The sequence below is a fragment of the Megascapheus bottae genome, chromosome X (genome assembly GCF_031878675.1).
Source record: "Megascapheus bottae isolate mThoBot1 chromosome X, mThoBot2.hap1, whole genome shotgun sequence".
Classification (NCBI taxonomy): domain Eukaryota; kingdom Metazoa; phylum Chordata; class Mammalia; order Rodentia; family Geomyidae; genus Megascapheus; species Megascapheus bottae.
In genome coordinates, this window is record NC_143547.1 from 2,481,042 (window position 1) to 2,499,162 (window position 18,121).

The window sequence follows — 18,121 nt, forward strand, 5'->3', positions numbered from 1 at the left end:
TAACCAAGCAGGTTAAGAAGTAAATCAAATCTCCGCATGTCAAACAAATATGTATAAACACCAACTACATGCCATGTTAGTAGAAGAACCCCTTTTGGCCCATACAACTACAGGAGGAATCTGTGGAAGACCAATGTTCTGGCTTGCTTTTTTGGCGCATATTGTGGGGTAGCTGTTGTGAAATCCAAGTCCTTTCAGATGGTGGTAGGGTCTAACATGCTGGGCAAGAGATCTACCACCGAGTGCTATGGCCTCTTAGAGTTCAGGGCCTTCCATACTCGGCAAGAACTTTACCATTGAGTGATATTCCTTAATTCTGCTGGTCCACTTTTGAGATATAACTGGATCTCTGAGGAGTGAGAAGGGGCAAACATCTTCTGAATGATGCCTGCCCAACTTTTCTTAGAAGAGTTTTCTCTTTGGAAGCAATCTGCACTCTGACTGAATACTACAATATTGCTCCAATAACAGTGGAGTCCTGAGAAGCAAGGATGGTGTGGCGGTGAGTTCCCTGTGTCCTTCCACCTACACAGAATCTCGCTTGTGTCTGAGCATGGCAGGAAGAGTGACTCCCCTCGTTTGTTACAATGAATCTCTTTTAACCAATGAAGATGTTTTTCTAAGCACAGTGAAAAAACCCAAGTAGGAAATAGACATCTTAAAGAACATGTCTTAAAAAAGAAAAGAAAAACAAAGCAGTGCTTTCTGGTGGAGAAACCAATCAGATAACACTTTAATCAAATGATTCAAGTTACCATTCCCAGTCATAAAATGAACATGTGCCTTCTGGTATGAGATACAGAGAAGGTCACAGAGTCCCTTATGCAGTATTCCAGCCAAGAAGTGAAAGCCTAAATCTAATCATGAGGAAACATCAGCAACCCTCAATCAAAAGAAATTCCACAAAACAACTGGCCTGTCTTCAAAATATGAGTGCTTTGGAAGATGAAGAAAGACTGAGGAAGTCCTAAATTAAAAGACACTAACAGGATGGCACAAGTAAATGTGATGCATAATCCTGGCTTGGATTCTGGACTAGAAAAATAAATTGTTGGAAAGATGTTATCAGGCTAATAAAGAACATTCGAATACGGTCTGTAGATTAGATCATCAGGATTGTAGAAAATTTCATTTCCTGGCAATGATAATTTTTTTCTAGTCTACCTAGGTCGGGGAATGTCTTTATTGTTAGAAAATACACACCTAAAAATCACAACTTATTCTCAAGTGTTTTTGAAAAGGTGAAAAATTAGGTAGGTAGATAAAGAGACAGATAAGAAAAAAAGAAAATTGGTAAAATATTAACAAATGGTGAATCAGGTGAAGAGCATGCAGGACTTTGTAAAATTAATATATGCTAATAAAAACATTTAAGTATATACGAGTTCATCACTGTTATTTTTTGCAGCTTTTTTGTAAGTTTAAAGTGATTCCAAAGTGAAGTTTTAAACATTCCGGTAATTCCAACTGAGGTCCACGTTACAAAGGTGGCTAATGATTGTTCCAACATCCATTTCTCAGATTTGAAATCACATGCTTGGCTTCCAAAGACAAGCTAGCCATCTATGAAAATGACTACGTCAACATTTCTTTCTTCTTGTTTGTTTCTCCTCATGAATGACTGATCATCACCACCATTGTTACTACCTACATGTACCACGTGCAAAAACATGCCACTGGGGAAAGCAAGGAGTTTGTGGTCTTGCCTCAGCTAACTAATCAAATGAATTCCCATGGAGCCTAGCCTAGAGGTGTATGCCTGTAGTTCTAGCACTCCAGAAGCTGAGGCAGGGGCCTAGAGATTTTGAAGACAGCTTTGTCTACATTGTGACTAAAAGGGCAACCTGGCCTATATGACAAGACCTGTCTCATAAACAAAGAAAAACCCAGGAAAGCAAAAAAATGTTTACCCTGTCTTTTCTGTTTCGTATAAATGTAATCATACAATAGCATATGGTCTTTTGTACCTGACTTTCTTCACTTTGTAGCTTTTCCAGCTTCTTCCTGGATGCAGCACAGTTCCATAGATCCTGTCTTCTGGTGGCTGAAGAATGTTCGTTCTGTGGTCTAGCTAGACACCATTTCATCATTATTCATCCACTGATGGACATTTGAGTTTGTTTCTGCTTTTTGGCTATTGTGATCAGTGCTGCTGTGAACACCTGTACAATTATTGGAATGTCTGATTTCATGTCTTTGGGATATACCCATAAGTAGAGAAGTGTGTGTGTGTGTGTGTGTGTGTGTGTGTGTGTGTGTGTACCCGTGTACTGAGTATAAATGTGGCTCAGTGCTAGACCTGCAACTCTGGGCTTCAATTGGAGAGGATGTTCAAGGGAAGAGTGAAGGATTCTACTAATGATGGTGTTATTGCCACCAGCTCTACTGGAGAACCCTGGTCCAGAACATGCCTCTTCCCAGGTGCGCTGGGGCAGGGGTAAGGAAACCAAGACCCCATGACCCAGTAGCTGATTGTCTGTTTTCTGTTTTGGTTTGGTTTGTTCATATTTGTATTTTAAAATGTGTTTCTCTCTCTCCTTCTCTCTCTCTCTCTCTCTCTCTCTCTCTCTCTCTCTCTCTCTCTCTCTCTCTCTCTCTCTCTCTCTCTCTCTCTCTCTCTCTCTCCCTCCCTCTCCCTCCCCCCTCTCTCTCTCACTCACACACACACACACCCTCTCTCTCCCTCTCTCCCTCCCTCTCTCTATATATATACATATATATATGTATATATATATATATATGTTGCCAGTCTTGGGGCTTGAACTCAGGGCCTGAACACTGTCCTTGGGCTTTCCTCAAGACTAGAACTCTACCACTTGAGCCACAGCACCACTTCAGGCTTTTTCCTGTGTATGTCGTATCAAGGAATCAAACCTGGGGCTTCGTGCATGCTAGGCAAGCACTCTACCACTAGACCACTCCCAGCCCATATTTTCTTATTTCTTTTTCTATGCTTTAAGGAATAAAATATTCTTCTGAAAATTGTCATCACTTTTTCTACTGAATGGGGAAAAAACTAGTAAGTGTCCACACCTGTGCAGTACTGGTGGCCATTATGAGGGAGGGAGGGAGTGGAGGGTGATCATGAGTAGATGGATCTGTCCTGGGTCCAGCAAAAACCAGTCACACTAGAGACTCACTGGTCCTGAGCTCTTTTGCTCAAGGCTAGTGCTCTATCACTTTGAGCTCCACTTCCAGTATTCTGGTGGCTAATTGGAGATAAGTAAATGATGATCCGAATGGGTGGCTTTGCAGCTTGGAAGATACTATAGACAAGGAGAATCCAGGGAATTTGCCCAAAATCCTAAACATTTCACAATGGCGGCAGCAGAAGAGCATTAAGTTGAGTGCCTTCCTGAGTAGAGAGACTAGTGCAGATGTACAGGCTACAAGCCCACATAGGCAATCCTAGAGAGGTCAAATCATCTTGGCCAGAGAAGGTTGGTCCTGACCTACTCACACCTTCTCCTCAAATTTGAAGTAGTTTTCTATTACCTGCACTTCATTTATATTACCTTTAAGCCATTAACTACCTTCTGCTGGGAATATTGTAATTACATCTCATAGAAAGGCTTCAACAGGGTTATAGATGTAGTTTAGTGGTAAAGCACTTGCTTAGTATGTGTGAGGCTCTGGGTTCTATCCCCAGTAGTGCACACACACACACACACACACACACACACACACATGCATATTAGCGTTGCCATCCATAAAGCTACATTAAAGTATATGAACACTTATTGCTTGCTAATGACAATTCTGCTTCACAATAGAATAGAATAAAAGCTTGTAATTTTTAACATAGAAGGCTGTTGGGAGGTTAGAATATATAATGCCTTCCCTTTGAATATATTATTTTACTTACTAATTTTGAACCTTTGTAATAAGTACTGAGAAAATACTAAGGTGGGGGAAAAGCTGTGAGAATCTACCAACATTCACATTACAAAAGTTCCTTTATTGCCAATTCATAGGCCTACGTAGGAGGAAGCAAATAGCAGCTTGAATTGCTGTAATGAAATAATTTGAAAACTGGAGCAGGCAAATAGTCAAAGTATAGGATATGAGATTATAGTGGTTATGTTTTCAAGGTTCTTATTTTGATTTTTACTTTTTGTGCTAAGGATTGAACTCAAGGTTGTACACTTGCCAAGCACAGGATCTACCCCCGAGCTTCCATTCTAGCCCTGTTTTAATGTGTGTTGCTTATTTTTTTGTTTGTTTTTGTCTTTTGTTTTGTCGGTCATAGGGCTTAAACTATGGTTTGGGCACTTCCCCCGAGGTCTTTTGCTCAAGGCTAGTACTCCACCACTTTAAGTCATAGCTCTATTTCCAGTTCTCTGGTGGTTAATTGGAGATAAGGGTCTCCTGGACTTTCCTTCCCAGGCTGACTTTTAAATGTGATCCTCAGATCTCAGCCTCCTGAGTAGCAAGGGTTATAGGCGTGAGCCACCAACACCCAGCTTGTTTTACAACAAAATCGAAAGACAGTCGGATAGGGGGGTGGGGGTGGAGTGAAGTATAGCAAAATGTGGCAGTAGCAGATTTCAAACCAGCAGATCTGAGTTCACACCCTGTCACTGGCTTCCTCAGTATGGCCTTGGGTATGTCATTTCATCCCTGTAGGACACTTTTACCTGTAAAGTAAGGCAAAAAACTATGAGTTCTGTGATGCTTAAGGAGATGCTGCTTGAAGTACTTGAAAAATGAATGTTGTTAGTTTTGCTATTATGCCAGCTGGGCTTGATAGAATTATAATATTCTACACCTTGGCCCCTATCTGCCTCTTCACATTTTACTTTACTATCATTTTCTCTCATCCTATGCAATCTCCTGCCACATACTCCTTACCCCCTGTGTGACTCAAAAGATTCTCCACCTTTGAAATTGTTCTCCTGGCTGTTTGGAAGCTGAGTAACCACTTGGAGGGGATGTTGCAGAGGCAAAGTGAAGCCACAGAAAGGAAACCAAACCCGCTTTGCGATTCCATCAGATCGATAAAACACAGTGGACAATTAGCAACAGCAGCACATTCCACATTCTCCAAGCTCTTCCTCTCCTTTGGGCTTTCTCGGTTTACTCCACCCATTTTCCTCACACTGGCAGGGAGAGTCTTATGTTCCCTTGCAGGGTCCTGAAGGCAGCTGCCTGGTGAGGGAGTTGGGAGAGGGATGAAGATAAAGAAAGGGGAGGAAGCTCTATTGTGGGCAACCCCGAAGGCTGGGGTGGATCTCAGGGAGCACATAGACTTGGAATCTACCCTGGTTGCTTGATCTAGAACAAGTCACTTTAGTGTTCCAAGCCCTGGTTTTTTTGGTATCAGAAGATCAGTAACCTGCATAGAATGAGAACTGAGGAAGGTCCTATATGAGATCTAGCTAGGGCCTGAAACAAACTTTCTGTTTATCACACAAGGGGCCACGTGCTAAGTGGATTTGGATTATATTCTCAGGTGGAAAGGGGGGCTTGGCTGTAAGGGAGGGCGGAAAGAACAGGTTTGGACTGGAGGGCTCCCAGGGGAATGTGAGTTGCAAGCAGGTGGAGGCAGGCAACAGGAGGTTCTGAACTCAGCCAGACAAAGGGACCTGAGCTTGAGTAAGCCAAAAACTGAGACATTCTGTTGTTCCTGTTTCTCTACTCCTCCTTTTCCGTCTCCTGGTCAGTACTCCACACAAAATGAAATAAATTTTAAAATAATAGAACTGATTTTCATGCACTGCTGTTTCCCCATCGTTAGAAATAGCTGTAACTCTGACTCAGGTCTGTCGTGGAAAGCAAACTTAAAACACAATGTCCTCTCACAGCTCTTCCTGGTGCCGTGGGGCCCAGTCTTGGGCTGGGGCCACCTTTCCACATGGGCTCTGTTGACACACTTTCCACAGGGTGCTGTGGCCCATAAGCTAAGGAAAAGCTGGGCAGCTGGCACCTAAGTGCTTGGCTTCTTTTTCACTAGAGATCTCTGTGGTCGGAGTAGGCCATGAAACAGTGATCACAGCTATTTTATTGGTAAACTTTTTGCCTCTCCATGCCGCTGTTCTTTAAATTGGCACTGAACTCTCATCTCAATCGTTAGAGTGCTCTGCATCTGCAAACCCTCTTATCAATGATAGCTGCCCTGAAGCACAAATCATAACTGGCCTGAGAAGCATGTATGCTGTGTGTTTGATCATCTGGAGAAGAAAATAAGGTGGGTTCAGGAGAATAAGAAAGTCAATTGAATGCAGCCATAGCAATATTGAGAAACTAACAGGAGGGAGGGGGAAAGGGAAAAAAAAAAGATGAAGATACTGATGTGCTCCTTAGCATTAATAAATAATGAGGGTTATCAGCTGAGTTATTCCAGTGGTGGATCCATATACTATTAGCTTGTCCAAATGAAAAATCTCTCTTCTTAGAGCGGTTAAAGGGTATGAAAGAAAGCAATGAATAGAAAGTTTCTATTGTGATGTCTGACTCTGACTCTGAGGAGGAACCCACCACCTAAAGGGTGTCATTATTATTAACCTGCTGTGAAACTAACAAAAGATCTCATTTTATTAGCAATTAACCAAAAATCATAACAATAGATTCATATATTTTCTACAAATAATATACCAGACTGTATAACTGCTTTATAACCATGAAGACATCAAAAACTTGTAATTAGACCCCGATATTAAAATGTTTCCTTTAAACTGTGTATTCACAGTAAATGCAGTAAGAAAAGCTTGCTCATAGTCACATGCTATACTGAGCAATTCACCTCCCCTCAGCTTGGTCGAGTGAAGGTTCAGTACCCATTCCACAGAAGAGAAAGACTCAGCACTGAAAAACTAAAACCACAAGAGCCCATTAGTCTCTTCTAAGACTATTCCTTTGGTTTGCTTGTCCATCCTTTGCTATTTTCCTGACCAGTTAGCACATTAATCCTAAGTATACTAGATTCTTTTCCTCCAGCAATTTGTCTCCATTCCAGACCCCCATTCCATCTACTCACACTGCCCTCTATCCATAGCTATGCCCAATGGAAGGAGGCTTGTTACCAAAGGGGGAAGTCCAGATGTTTACAGCGTTCCACTCCTCCATTTTCTTTGGTGACATGGCTTCCTGAAGACATAATATTTTCTAAGGTAAAACAGCAGCAAGGAGAGAGATGCTTGCTATTGGCGTTCATTTGTTCTCAGGACCTGATATCAAAGACAGAATTTTTGGACAGCAGCTGAGTGAAGGGGAATGGAATCAAAGAACCCATAAAAATGGTGTCAGTGTAGTTGCAGCTGCCTGCAGAACAGGTCAGAAAGTCACTCTGCAATAACTTTTCTGTGCTTCCACAATGAAGATGAAGTGGACTCCTCTCCCCAGCATGTCAACATAGAGCAAGAGTGAGGAGAAGAGATGGCTGTGTTACCAGAGAGGGGACATCTGGCACATGCATAAACAGGCCCAGGGCCCCATGCCCAGGGCAGGAAGGCAGCCACTGAGCAGAGCATTGACTGGGGAACTAGACAGTCACCTGCTCCTGCTCAGTCCCCGCCACCTCCCCAGGAAAAAGGAAGTCAAGTCAATGAAGAAATGGAGAAGTCTTAGATGCTTGAGAAGTTACCATTTTTAGAGTGTATATAGCAGTCGACGATTAAACCCCAGTGAGAGAAAAGCCATTGTTATGAAAATGATCATTTAGCAAAAGCTTTCTGGAAACATTTCCTCAGAACACAAAAAACAAAAAGGAATATTTCATACAGTGCTTTGCATCTCAAAACTTACAATGTGGACTTTAAAAAATAATCAGCAGGTCTTTCTCTTTTCATGTGCCTTTCGCAGGCACAGGCATATTTGTAAGTCATTTTTAGTAGTGAGTGGGTCACTGGTAGCCACATTTAGGTGCCATTTTGAAAAAGGCTTCTCTACACCTGACTTTTCCATATTTCCAGCTGCATCTCTGAAATGGCCTCAAAACAGAGAGCTCAACATCCGAATTTCATCTTCACATATTTGAGAAAATAGGATTGTAAGGCTTTAGAATCAACCTGGGCCTCTTTGGCAATCATTTCTAACTTATGAAAACAAGAAACAGGAAAGTAAAAAAAAAATAAAAAAATAAAAAAACCCTCCTCATTGTTAGGCTACAAGTCCATAGCAGAGCTTGAACTTAATTTTTTTTAAGGGAGAAGCAAGCATTGTGCTTTCTAAACTCTAAATTACTTTACACCTAGCAAATATTAGTTACTTGAGTTGAGTGTTCACAAAAATTACAGCAATAAAAAATATGAATGCTACAGCGATGAAACTTAAAAAAGAAAATCATTTCTCTTTCTTTCCTTTCTTTCTTTCCTTCCTTCCTTTCTTTCTTTGTTTCTCTTCCTTCCTTTCTTTCTTCCTTTCTCTTCCTTCCTTCCTTTCTTTCTTTCTTTCTTCCTTCCTTCCTTCCTTCCTTCCTTCCTTCCTTCCTTCCTTCCTTCCTTTCTTTCTTTCTTTCTTTCTTTCTTTCTTTCTTTCTTTCTTTCTTTCTTTTGTTTCTTTCTTTCTTTCTTTCTTTTCTTCTCTTTCTTCCTTTCTTTTCTTTTTTTTCCTCTCCTGAACCACCCAAGTCAAGGTTAAAGGGAACCCAAGCCAGGAAGACAAAGAGGACCGGGTGGGGGTGGCGGCGAATGCCCTCCGCTGGTCTGAAAGCTGAGTCACAAGAATCAGACCCCTGCAGTGGGCGAGGCCCTTGCTTGAGGGCCACCGCGCCCTACCTTGGGGATGTCTGCAGCCGACAAAGCCAGTTTTGCAGTAGAGCAATGCTCGAACCCCCAAAGTACCACCTAGGCGCTTTCTTAGTTACTTCGCATTGGGTCGGCAAGAGCAGGTTTAAGGCGCAGTTGCAAAAATTCATCGTAATATTTTTTTTTGTAGGAAAAACATAAGAGGGAAAGAAAATGCGTTATACGGAAGGGATGGAGGATGAGCTTTTTACTCCTTTGCTTTTTTTTTTCTCACCATCGTTGCGGTTGGGGTGATCCGGTGGCCCTTGAGGGGGAGGGGGAGGCTCTTCGCACGCCCCAAAGCCCTCCGGACGCCGTTCTGGAGACGCGGCGCGAAGGAGTTAAGCGAGCCTGCGGGTGACATCACCTCATTTACATAGGAGCGCCCATAAAGGGGCGCCCGCCGCACCCCGCCCGACATTCACCGGTGGCCACAGCGCGCAGAGCGGTCTCTTCTCGTCCACGCACTTCGCTTCGGTGAGCTCCAGCGCCCCCTTCCTCCTGTCTTTCTGTCCTTTGCCCCGCTTCCCGTGGGCGCCCCCGCTCACCCCTTTATTCTTTGCATCCCCATGAAGCACCACCAAGTGGTCCTCCGGGGAAGGTGGTTTCAGGGAGTTCGGGGATGCTAAATCCTTCCAGAAACTGCATCTTGCAATCGGAAAGTTGATTTTAAAAAAAAAAAAGAAAGAAAGCAAGAAAGAAAAGAATCTGACGGGGTTTCTTTTCTTTTTTTCTTTTCCGATGGTTGATTGTTTGCCTTGGAGCTTGGAGAAAACACCCCCCTTCCCCCGGCCTTCTTCCTAGCCTTGGAGGCTGCAGTTAATCTGAAAGCAAAGATCCCTTTGTTCTTACGCACTCTCCCTCTACCTGGAGCTTCCACTGCTCGGCCGTCCGCCAGTGTGCGACGGCTTCCTAGGCTGCGATGGCCTCGTCTGTCCCAGCTTAAGATGGCTGGGCTGTACGGAGCACAATTTCAAGTCCATCCTGTCGGGAAATGCACGCCAAGGCTGCCTGAATGACTCCCTAAATGCAGATCACGATTGATTTGGGGGGGGGTGGCGTGGGGAGGCGGCTTTGTGCGCTAGCGGCTGCATTGTGGAGCTGTGGCCAAAGGGCGAATGAGGGGAGGCGGGTAGGGCGGTGGTCGGAAGCTCCCGGTGGCGGCAGCTGTCGCCTTTGTGACAAGGCTGCTTGACCCTGTCCGCATCTTTTGGGTGTGAAGAGATCCCATGTAGGGAAAATAGAAATCACTTTTTGTGACCTTGGCTCCGCTTGGATCATTTTTAATCCATCTTCCTCCCCTCGATCTTGAACATGAATACGCCAGTTGCCTCGTTGCAGCTACGTTTGCATTGTACGAGCTGCCACGGAGGACCTACCAAGGTCACTTGGTATTCTATGGCAAGATTTGAGCCTGGAGACGCATCTTCTTGCGGTCGTTGAGTTTTGAAATATTGAGCAGGTCTTCGCTTCCTCCCCCTCTTGCAGAAAGAGGAACCTCTAGGTGGAAGAGGAAGAGAGGGGGTTCGGGCTGGAACTTGGAGAGGTGAGGGAAGCTGTGCATATCTGAGCTGGGTAAGGCGAGGGTGGGTGGCTTTTTCTCAGCCCGGCTCTTGGCTTTATCCCCTACAGCTCCTGCAAGCATGTCTGACAAACCCGATATGGCTGAGATCGAGAAATTCGATAAGTCGAAATTGAAGAAGACAGAAACGCAAGAGAAAAATCCTCTGCCTTCAAAAGAAAGTAAGTCCCAACCCACCACCCATTTGCAGAAAGGGCTGGGCGGGAGCGGCCAGTGGAAGGGAGGGGCGGGCTAAATCTGGAGAAGGGAGGGGGGGTACTTAGAGGGAGGAGCCAAGAGTTTTGATGATGAATATGTGGTTTGGAAAGGTTAATTAAAAACTCTTTTGCAGCCAATAAACAGGCTTTGCTGTTTAATAGAATATTTATATGCAATTCCATTTATCCATTAAAATGTACTTCGATTTACAATATTTATTATGACTATTGCAATGTGCAATGACCATCTGCACCCGGGACATTTTCATGATCTGTAAAGAGGTTTCAAATGAACGTGGTTGTCATCGTATGCATCCTCTCAGTCTCCTTTTTGTTTTTTATTTTTTTTTCTGTCTCTTCCTACCACAGCTATTGAACAGGAGAAGCAAGCAGGCGAATCCTAATGAGGTGTGCACCGCCCAATATGCACTGTACATTCCACAAGCATTGCCTTCTTATTTTACTTCTTTTAGCTGTTTAACTTTGTAAGATGCAAAGAGGTTGGATCAAGTTTAAATGACTGTGCTGCCCCTTTCATATCAAAGAATTGAGAACTACTGACAACAACGGAGGCCCGAGCCTGCCTCTCCCATCTGTCTGGCTGGCGGGGAAGGAAAAGAACTTGAATGTTGATGAAGGAAGAAAGCTGGGTTGGGAGGAAGGAGAAATGTAGAGTAATATCCAAGCTGGTCCAAGATATCCTGCAGGCTGTAAAATGCAGTTTAATCAGAGTGCCATTTTTTTTTTGTTCAAATGATTTTAATTATTGGAATGCACAATTTTTTTAATATGCAAATAAAGTTTTAAAAACCTGACTGGTGTCACTGTTTGGTGTTTGGAAGGTACGAATGTAATCGCTGATAAAATATTTGCAAAGGGACCTGCCTCTTGATCTTCCTGGGACCGAGCGACACAAATGCAAACCATTTTGTGACTTGGGTCAGTGCCCCTCACAGAATAAAACTGATTTCTCACGCAGGCATATGAAAATTGGGGGAGGATTTTCATACACAAGAACTTTGTGTGGCAACACTGGAGTAGTCCCTACACCTCTCTACCACAGGAGACCGAAGATGGCTTGAGGCCAGGAGTTCCAGGCCATACTGGGCAACATATTTGCAATTCATAAATTTTATGTGGGTTTTGATAAAAACCAAGGCTTAATTCATTGCTCGTGTACGGTACATCTGAAAGTGCATCTGGTTTCAATCTCAAAATCAGCTTGGTTTTTTAACCAAATACTACCACTGAACAAATGGAATTTAAGTATGCTTTACAGATAAAGTGAATAAAATGACGTCTGAGTAAGTGCTTCCTCACAGACTAATGGCTGAGATGTTTTTTAGTTAGAATTAAATATTTTAAAGTTCATTTACCATTAATGGGTGTTTTTAAGTTACTGAACCGTCAGTTTGTACAAAGAAGATTGGATTGAAAAGGCACAGCCAGGACATAGGCGAAATATGTGCTAAGTTGAAGCCCAGGGGGAATGAACTGGCCATTGCCCTAAGTCCTCCATACTTTCTGGGACCATCTGAAGTGCATATTTTAATTGCTTGGGGGGGAAAACAAACAAAACCTTTGTTTTAGTCAGGCCAGAACTAGCAAGGGAAGAGGGAAATAAGATATCAATTTTTACAAGAATGTTCTTAAAGCTCCTTAATGGATTCCTCTATTCCGTAAAGAAGGGTACAGATTATTTTTTAAACAAGAGCCTCAATTTTCAAAACACAGCAATATTTAAGAATAGTAGTTCACCCAATAACTCAGCAAAGCTAAAATGCACTATGCACATGTTCAAAGAAAAGTTTTTTTTTAAATTTTTTCCCTAAAAGCTAACTTAGAAGAATACCCTTTCTGGAAGAGGGTGGAACGGCTGAAGAGAAATTGTTATTACCAAACCGGTTGAAGTCTTTTGCTCAACATTTCCTTTGAGAAATGCACAGGAAACCTTGGTTTAGACAATCAAGTAGACAGACCATCATCTAGAAGCCTTTATCTATGTGGTAAGGGCAGGATGTGCAGAGCTGCTTCAAATCTGCAGGCCACAGTGTCTTTAGCCCGTGGAGAGGAGATGTGAGAAACACAGAGATGGAGGCGGGGAAGTGTATCTCAAAATGAAGCAGCCCTGGAGGGGGCGGAGCTTTGCAGTTTATTTTCTGACCTGCCAGGCAAGGTAGAAAGCCCAGTGAACATGCTCTGTTTCAACCTACAAAGATAAACCAAATCCACAGCATTTGGTGCTGTATGGATTTTTCAAACTGCTGAAACGTGAGATTTTTAAAGAAATTAACAGAGTTCCAGTGTTTCTCAGTTAAATAGGAACTTTAAGGCAAATGGATGATTCATGAGACCAAGTGATGGAAGAAATGACCTTTCTCTCCTGGGAGGATAGACAGAGCTACAAGACACAAATAAAATAAAAATGATATTAGAAACTTAGTAATGATTCTATGAATGGTGGCTGCTTGGTGTGAGAGAAGGGGAAAATTGGCAAGCTCTTTCCTGTATGTCAAACTGTTAGAGTTAGTTGTTGTACTGGGGCATAGGACAGGCTCATTTGCTGTCTTTGTTTTGTTTTGAATTTGATGAGGGATTCTATTCTTCCCAAGAGAGACTCTTCCCAGAAGTGCTGGAGGCATTTGTGAAGCACTGTGGGAATTTATGCTTGTGTATTTAGACTTAGGGGTAGACACACACATATATATATATATATATATATATATATATTGCAGATTCCAAGAAGAGGACATTATATTATTAAAACAATTCCCTAATTGAAGACCCTCCCTACTGGACCTTTGACCCCATCTTCCCCATTGCCACCACTGGAAAGAGGATAAAGAGCTTAATGAAGAGCTGAATGGCACACAAAAGAAACAAAAAGAGAGGAAAAATAACAAAAGCTCAATAAATGATGCTTGAGATGGAGCAGTCTTCAATTTTAAATCTAACCAGTGTCTCAAGTATTATAATTCCCTAATTCAGATTCTGCGTGGATGGAATTTTCAAGTGATTTTCTTCGTTCAGGAGAATCCACACAGCTTTGGGGCTGCAGATGCAAGGATGCAGTGTATGTGTGGGTGGAGTGGGTTCGTTCAGTCAGGCATGTGAAATCTTCCAGGATGCAGAGCCTCTAAGTTGTTTGAAAACCTTGTACAGCCCCTATAATCACAACTAGGTATTGGTGCCTTTAAGATCTCTTTATTTCTCCCAAAGGAGCATTGGATTTTTTTAGTCACAAACATGAAATCATTTCTTAATTATTTCTAAAAGTATGAGGCATTTTGGAAACCCTATTATAGCCCAAACAAATTAATAAAAATAAAAGGCTTGAGTCATTCTTAACTCTAGCTTTGTCTTGTGTGATGTGATTGTTGTTCTTAATGTACTATGTTTTTTCTCTTCTCTTTTTTTTTTTCTCATATTGTTACTGTTTCTGACTTTGCTACCTGGTATATTGTATATATGTTTATTTGTTTATCTGAAATAGGAAAGGGAAGGAGGGAAAACAAGATGATTGAGAGGGGGTGGGAGGAGGGAAATGGGGACAAAAACATGAGACGGGGTATCAATGTGTGTGAAGTAATGCACCTACTACCTGGCAAATGTTCAATGACGTTGAAAGCATGTAATGCTTCATTTACCCTAGTAGCCTTCACTATCCTAGCTAGAGAATAAGAAAAATACCCTAGTGAGACCCCTCCCCAAATGCTTACTTATAGCTTGCAGTTCCCGTTTTTTAAAAAAAAACTTACATTTTAAGCAGTGGCTTACAGTAAAATCTAAGGGAATAAAACATATCAATTTGAGATAAAACTATATTTTATTTGTATATAATAAGAAAGAATGAAATTATATTTTTTGCTAGTCCTGGACCTTGAACTCAGGGCCTGAGCGCTGTCCTTGGACTTTCCTCAAGGCTAGAGCTTTACCACTTGAGCCACAGCACCACTTCCAGGTTTCTTCTATGTATGTGGTACCAAGGAATCGAACCCGGGCCTTCGTACATGCTAGACAAGCACTATACCACTAGGCCAAATTCCTGGCCCTCCAAATTATAAATTTGGATGTAGAAAGAAACTAAGAAGAAAGCATGTTTCTAAGACCTGTGTATACTCAGTCTGCATTTTGCCAGGATTCTGGTCCAGCCTTCCTGATCTCTCTACATACACTGTCTTGCCATTGCCATCCTTACCCTTGTTTTCTCCGAACTCTTGTGGGCAGGACTATGAACACTACAGTTGCAAGGTCCATTGTGCACTCTCATATCCCAAGATGCCTTGCACAGCATGTCCATAGGACTTTAATACACTCTTTGCCCTTTAATCGATGGAGACTTCATTTAACATTTAACATGCTTGATTTGGAATAACTTTGAAGTGAATATCATTCTAGATAGCACAATTAAATACATGTGTGCCCATGTATTTGTATATGTATAGACAGCTCTATATGATCATGTGAAGCAATTCTAAGTAAGTTGTGTGTATGTGTGTGTAAGAATGAATAAATGACAGGCTCATTGTGTAGCCAGGCTGACTTCTAACTCGTGATTCTCTTGCTTTAGCCTCCCAAGTGTTGGAATTTTAGGGGCATACCAGCACATCCGGCCCCTTAAAATAGTTGTGGAAATATATCTAAGGAGCTTTGAGCACTAACTTGCCACTGCCCTCGATTAGAGCCAAGTATATAATCTTACTAGTTCTGAGCACTAGGTCATTAGTTTACCAATATTTATTATCTAGCACCTGCCAAGTATTTTATTTGCTATAGACATACAGCTGTAAATAAGAAGGCATAGTCCCTGTCCTACTGTGTCTTCCACTAGTCAGAAGATGCCCTTTCCATCTAACTTTAAGTGGAGAATGCTAAGAAATTGTTTCTTTCTCTTTTCAGCACATGATGAAGCTAAGGACTTTGAATTTCTAAATGACCTTTCAGGCCTTCTCTTTGTTAGACTTGGTATATTTTTTTCAACTACATCAATAATTATCACATTCAAATCCACTCAAATCAATGGTGAATGAACTTTGGTGGAAAGCAACTACTCTTCACATTGAAAACATAGCCACAAGAGAATGGTCAAGTACAATTACTCTTGCCTGTTGTCTTTTGAGAACCTATTCTAGAGAGCTCTCCATATTTAAGAATGAACTGGATTAATAGTCTTAGGATTTCGTGGTTTAGATGTCAAATGTCCAGAGAAACACTAATTGTTAAATCCTTCCTCTTCCTCTCTTTCCCATTCAACTATATGACTGTTGAGATAGACATGGTACTATGATGTTTGGAATTCCTCACAGAACCTAGCAAAATTATCACCTGCAGCTTTATCTCTAAGTCCAGCACATGTCTGGCTGAGAGTTAGGTCACATTTGTTTGGTCTGATTCCAGAGCTTCAAGTGTCAGTAAAGTCAGACAAATTATGTTCATGATCTATTCAAAACAATGGGAACTATTCTTGTCACATTACTGTCAAACCACAGGAAATTATGCTTTTCCTCATTACCACATTGAGCTCTGTAAGTGACTGATACCTTTGACTACACAAAGACTTTAGGTTAGTGTTTCTCAATTTAGAAGCAAAAATATTTCACAAGATTAATGTGCATGTGTTAGATTAATGGTGTTGTTTCTATATAAAATAGTAGTGTTTGAAGGTGAACAGAGTCATTCTGTGTTCCATAAACACTTATCGAGCACCTACTGTATGCCTGGCTTATTCCTAGATGCTAAGAACCTGAATAAGCTCTGCGCTTGGTCATGGGCTGATGTGAGAGTCACAACTGTGTAAGTGAGCAGTCATGTACAGCATAACACATGCATCCACCCATTCCTTTACCCCCCAAATATTCACCCAGTTTCTATTGTCACCAGGTAAGCTATTGTGCTGGGACATGAACTTCGCACATTGTGAAGGGCTGCTGCTGGTTAAGGAGTTTGAAAATTGCCTTTAGGCAATAGGGAGAGATCAGAGGGGAAAACTGTTGAGATCTCATGAAAAAGTTTGTAGATTTTTTTCTACTCAGCAATGTAGCCATACATAAGGAAGGTAGGCCTAGAAGAAACAGTTCATACTTGTCATCAAATAAGCACATTAAGATAATCAGTGTTAGAGTAAAGGAGTGTCAGGCGGTAATAAATCTTACTTTTATTGAAGATTTCGCAGTAAACATTTAAGTCACATGAGCTTGTAACATTTCTAGGTGCTGAACAGGTTTTCATGTTCATATACTACCAATTTTCAGACAGACATGTCCAGAGCATTTTTGATAGATTTGAAATGGTTGAAATTACATTATTTTGCGGGGGATCCCTGAGGTTTGTAGCATCAATATTCCAGGGGATGTGCATTAAAAGTGTGTATTTCATTGCCTACTATGTTCCGGATGCTACTGTAATCAATTATCACAGTTCTGGGGGCCAGAAACCTAATAACACTGGTAGTGATGTATTCCCTCCAAAGGATACTCAAGGAGAGAATCCTTCCGTATAGTTTCCATTTCCAGTGGCTCCTGGTATTCCTTGGCGTATGGCTGCATACTTTCAATGCCTACTTCTATCGTCTCATGACTTCTCCTTTTCTGTCTCTTGTAAATGTACTGGACTTATGGGCCAGGTGGGTAATGTAGGTTGATCCTAGCTCACTCAATCATGCCAGCAAAACCTCTTCCAAGTTAAAGTAACATTACCAGATTCCAGGAGCTTCTAGGGAGTCCCTATTCAATCCACTCCAAGTCCAGATCAATCTAGATGAGGTACTGCCGTGTGATGGTTGAAGCAACCAATTGGTGATCAGTATTGGAATGAGGGACATTTCACTGTGAAACAAGTGGTGTTGTGGAAGAAGTTAACTGAAATTTATGCACATATCAATTAGAAAATTACTTTGTGATTTAAGGACTCTTTGGAAAAACTTACAGGCGCCATGGAGCCTATAAAGGGAACCTATGGTTTTTTGTTTATTTTGTTTTGTTTTAATCATAAGGCACTGACATCTAACACCTGTAATCCCAGCTACTCAGGAGGCTGGGATCAGAGGATCTTGGTTCAAAGCCAGCCAAGGCAGGAAAGTCTGTGAGACTCTTATCTGCAATTACTGTAACCACCAGAAAGTCAGAAGTGGCATTGTGGATCAAAGTGATAGAGCACTAGCCTTGAGCAGAAAAGTCTGAACTCAGTGCCCACCCAGGCCCTGAGTTCAAGCCCCATGACCAACAACATAAAAAAGAGATTTACTAGCTATGTTTCCTGCAACTATAGAGATAAGTGACATAAATGTCTTAAGAAGAAAATAACTGTGCTAGAATGGTCATTTGAATTATTTAAGGAATGTAAAAATACAACCTGGAAAATGAAAAACTTATACTATTATAAATAATTTTAAAAGACAGTTCAAAACTTAAAAGAAAATATAAACTGGGGCTGGGAATGTGGCTTAGTAGTAGAGTGCTCGGGTAGCATGTATGAAGTCCTGCATTCTATTCCTCAGTGTCATATACATAGAAAGAGCCAGAAATGGTGCTGTGGCTCAAGTGGTACAGTGCTAGCTTTGAGGGGAAACAGCTCAGGGAAAGTGTCTAAGCCCTGAGTTCAAGTCTTAAAATCAACCAAGA

The 18,121-nt window shown here is 41.7% G+C and overlaps 1 protein-coding gene across 1 annotated transcript; it reads left to right on the top strand.

Moving 5' to 3' along the window:
- Positions 1–9,095: 9,095 nt before the first annotated feature.
- Positions 9,096–11,312, top strand: Tmsb4x (thymosin beta 4 X-linked). The gene is made up of 3 exons (XM_090325692.1): positions 9,096–9,200; positions 10,356–10,466; positions 10,872–11,312. Exons 2-3 carry the CDS (start codon positions 10,367–10,369, stop codon positions 10,904–10,906), a joined length of 135 nt encoding a protein of 44 aa, XP_090181818.1. The 5' UTR covers positions 9,096–9,200; positions 10,356–10,366; the 3' UTR covers positions 10,907–11,312.
- Positions 11,313–18,121: the final 6,809 nt, after the last annotated feature.

Bases quoted from the DNA above. Each gene is read 5' to 3' on its own strand.
- Tmsb4x (XM_090325692.1), top strand. From the start codon at position 10,367: ATGTCTGACAAACCCGATATGGCTGAGATCGAGAAATTCGATAAGTCG. The intron at 10,467-10,871 runs GTAAGTCCCAAC...TTCCTACCACAG, and splicing joins TCCTCTGCCTTCAAAAGAAA to CTATTGAACAGGAGAAGCAA.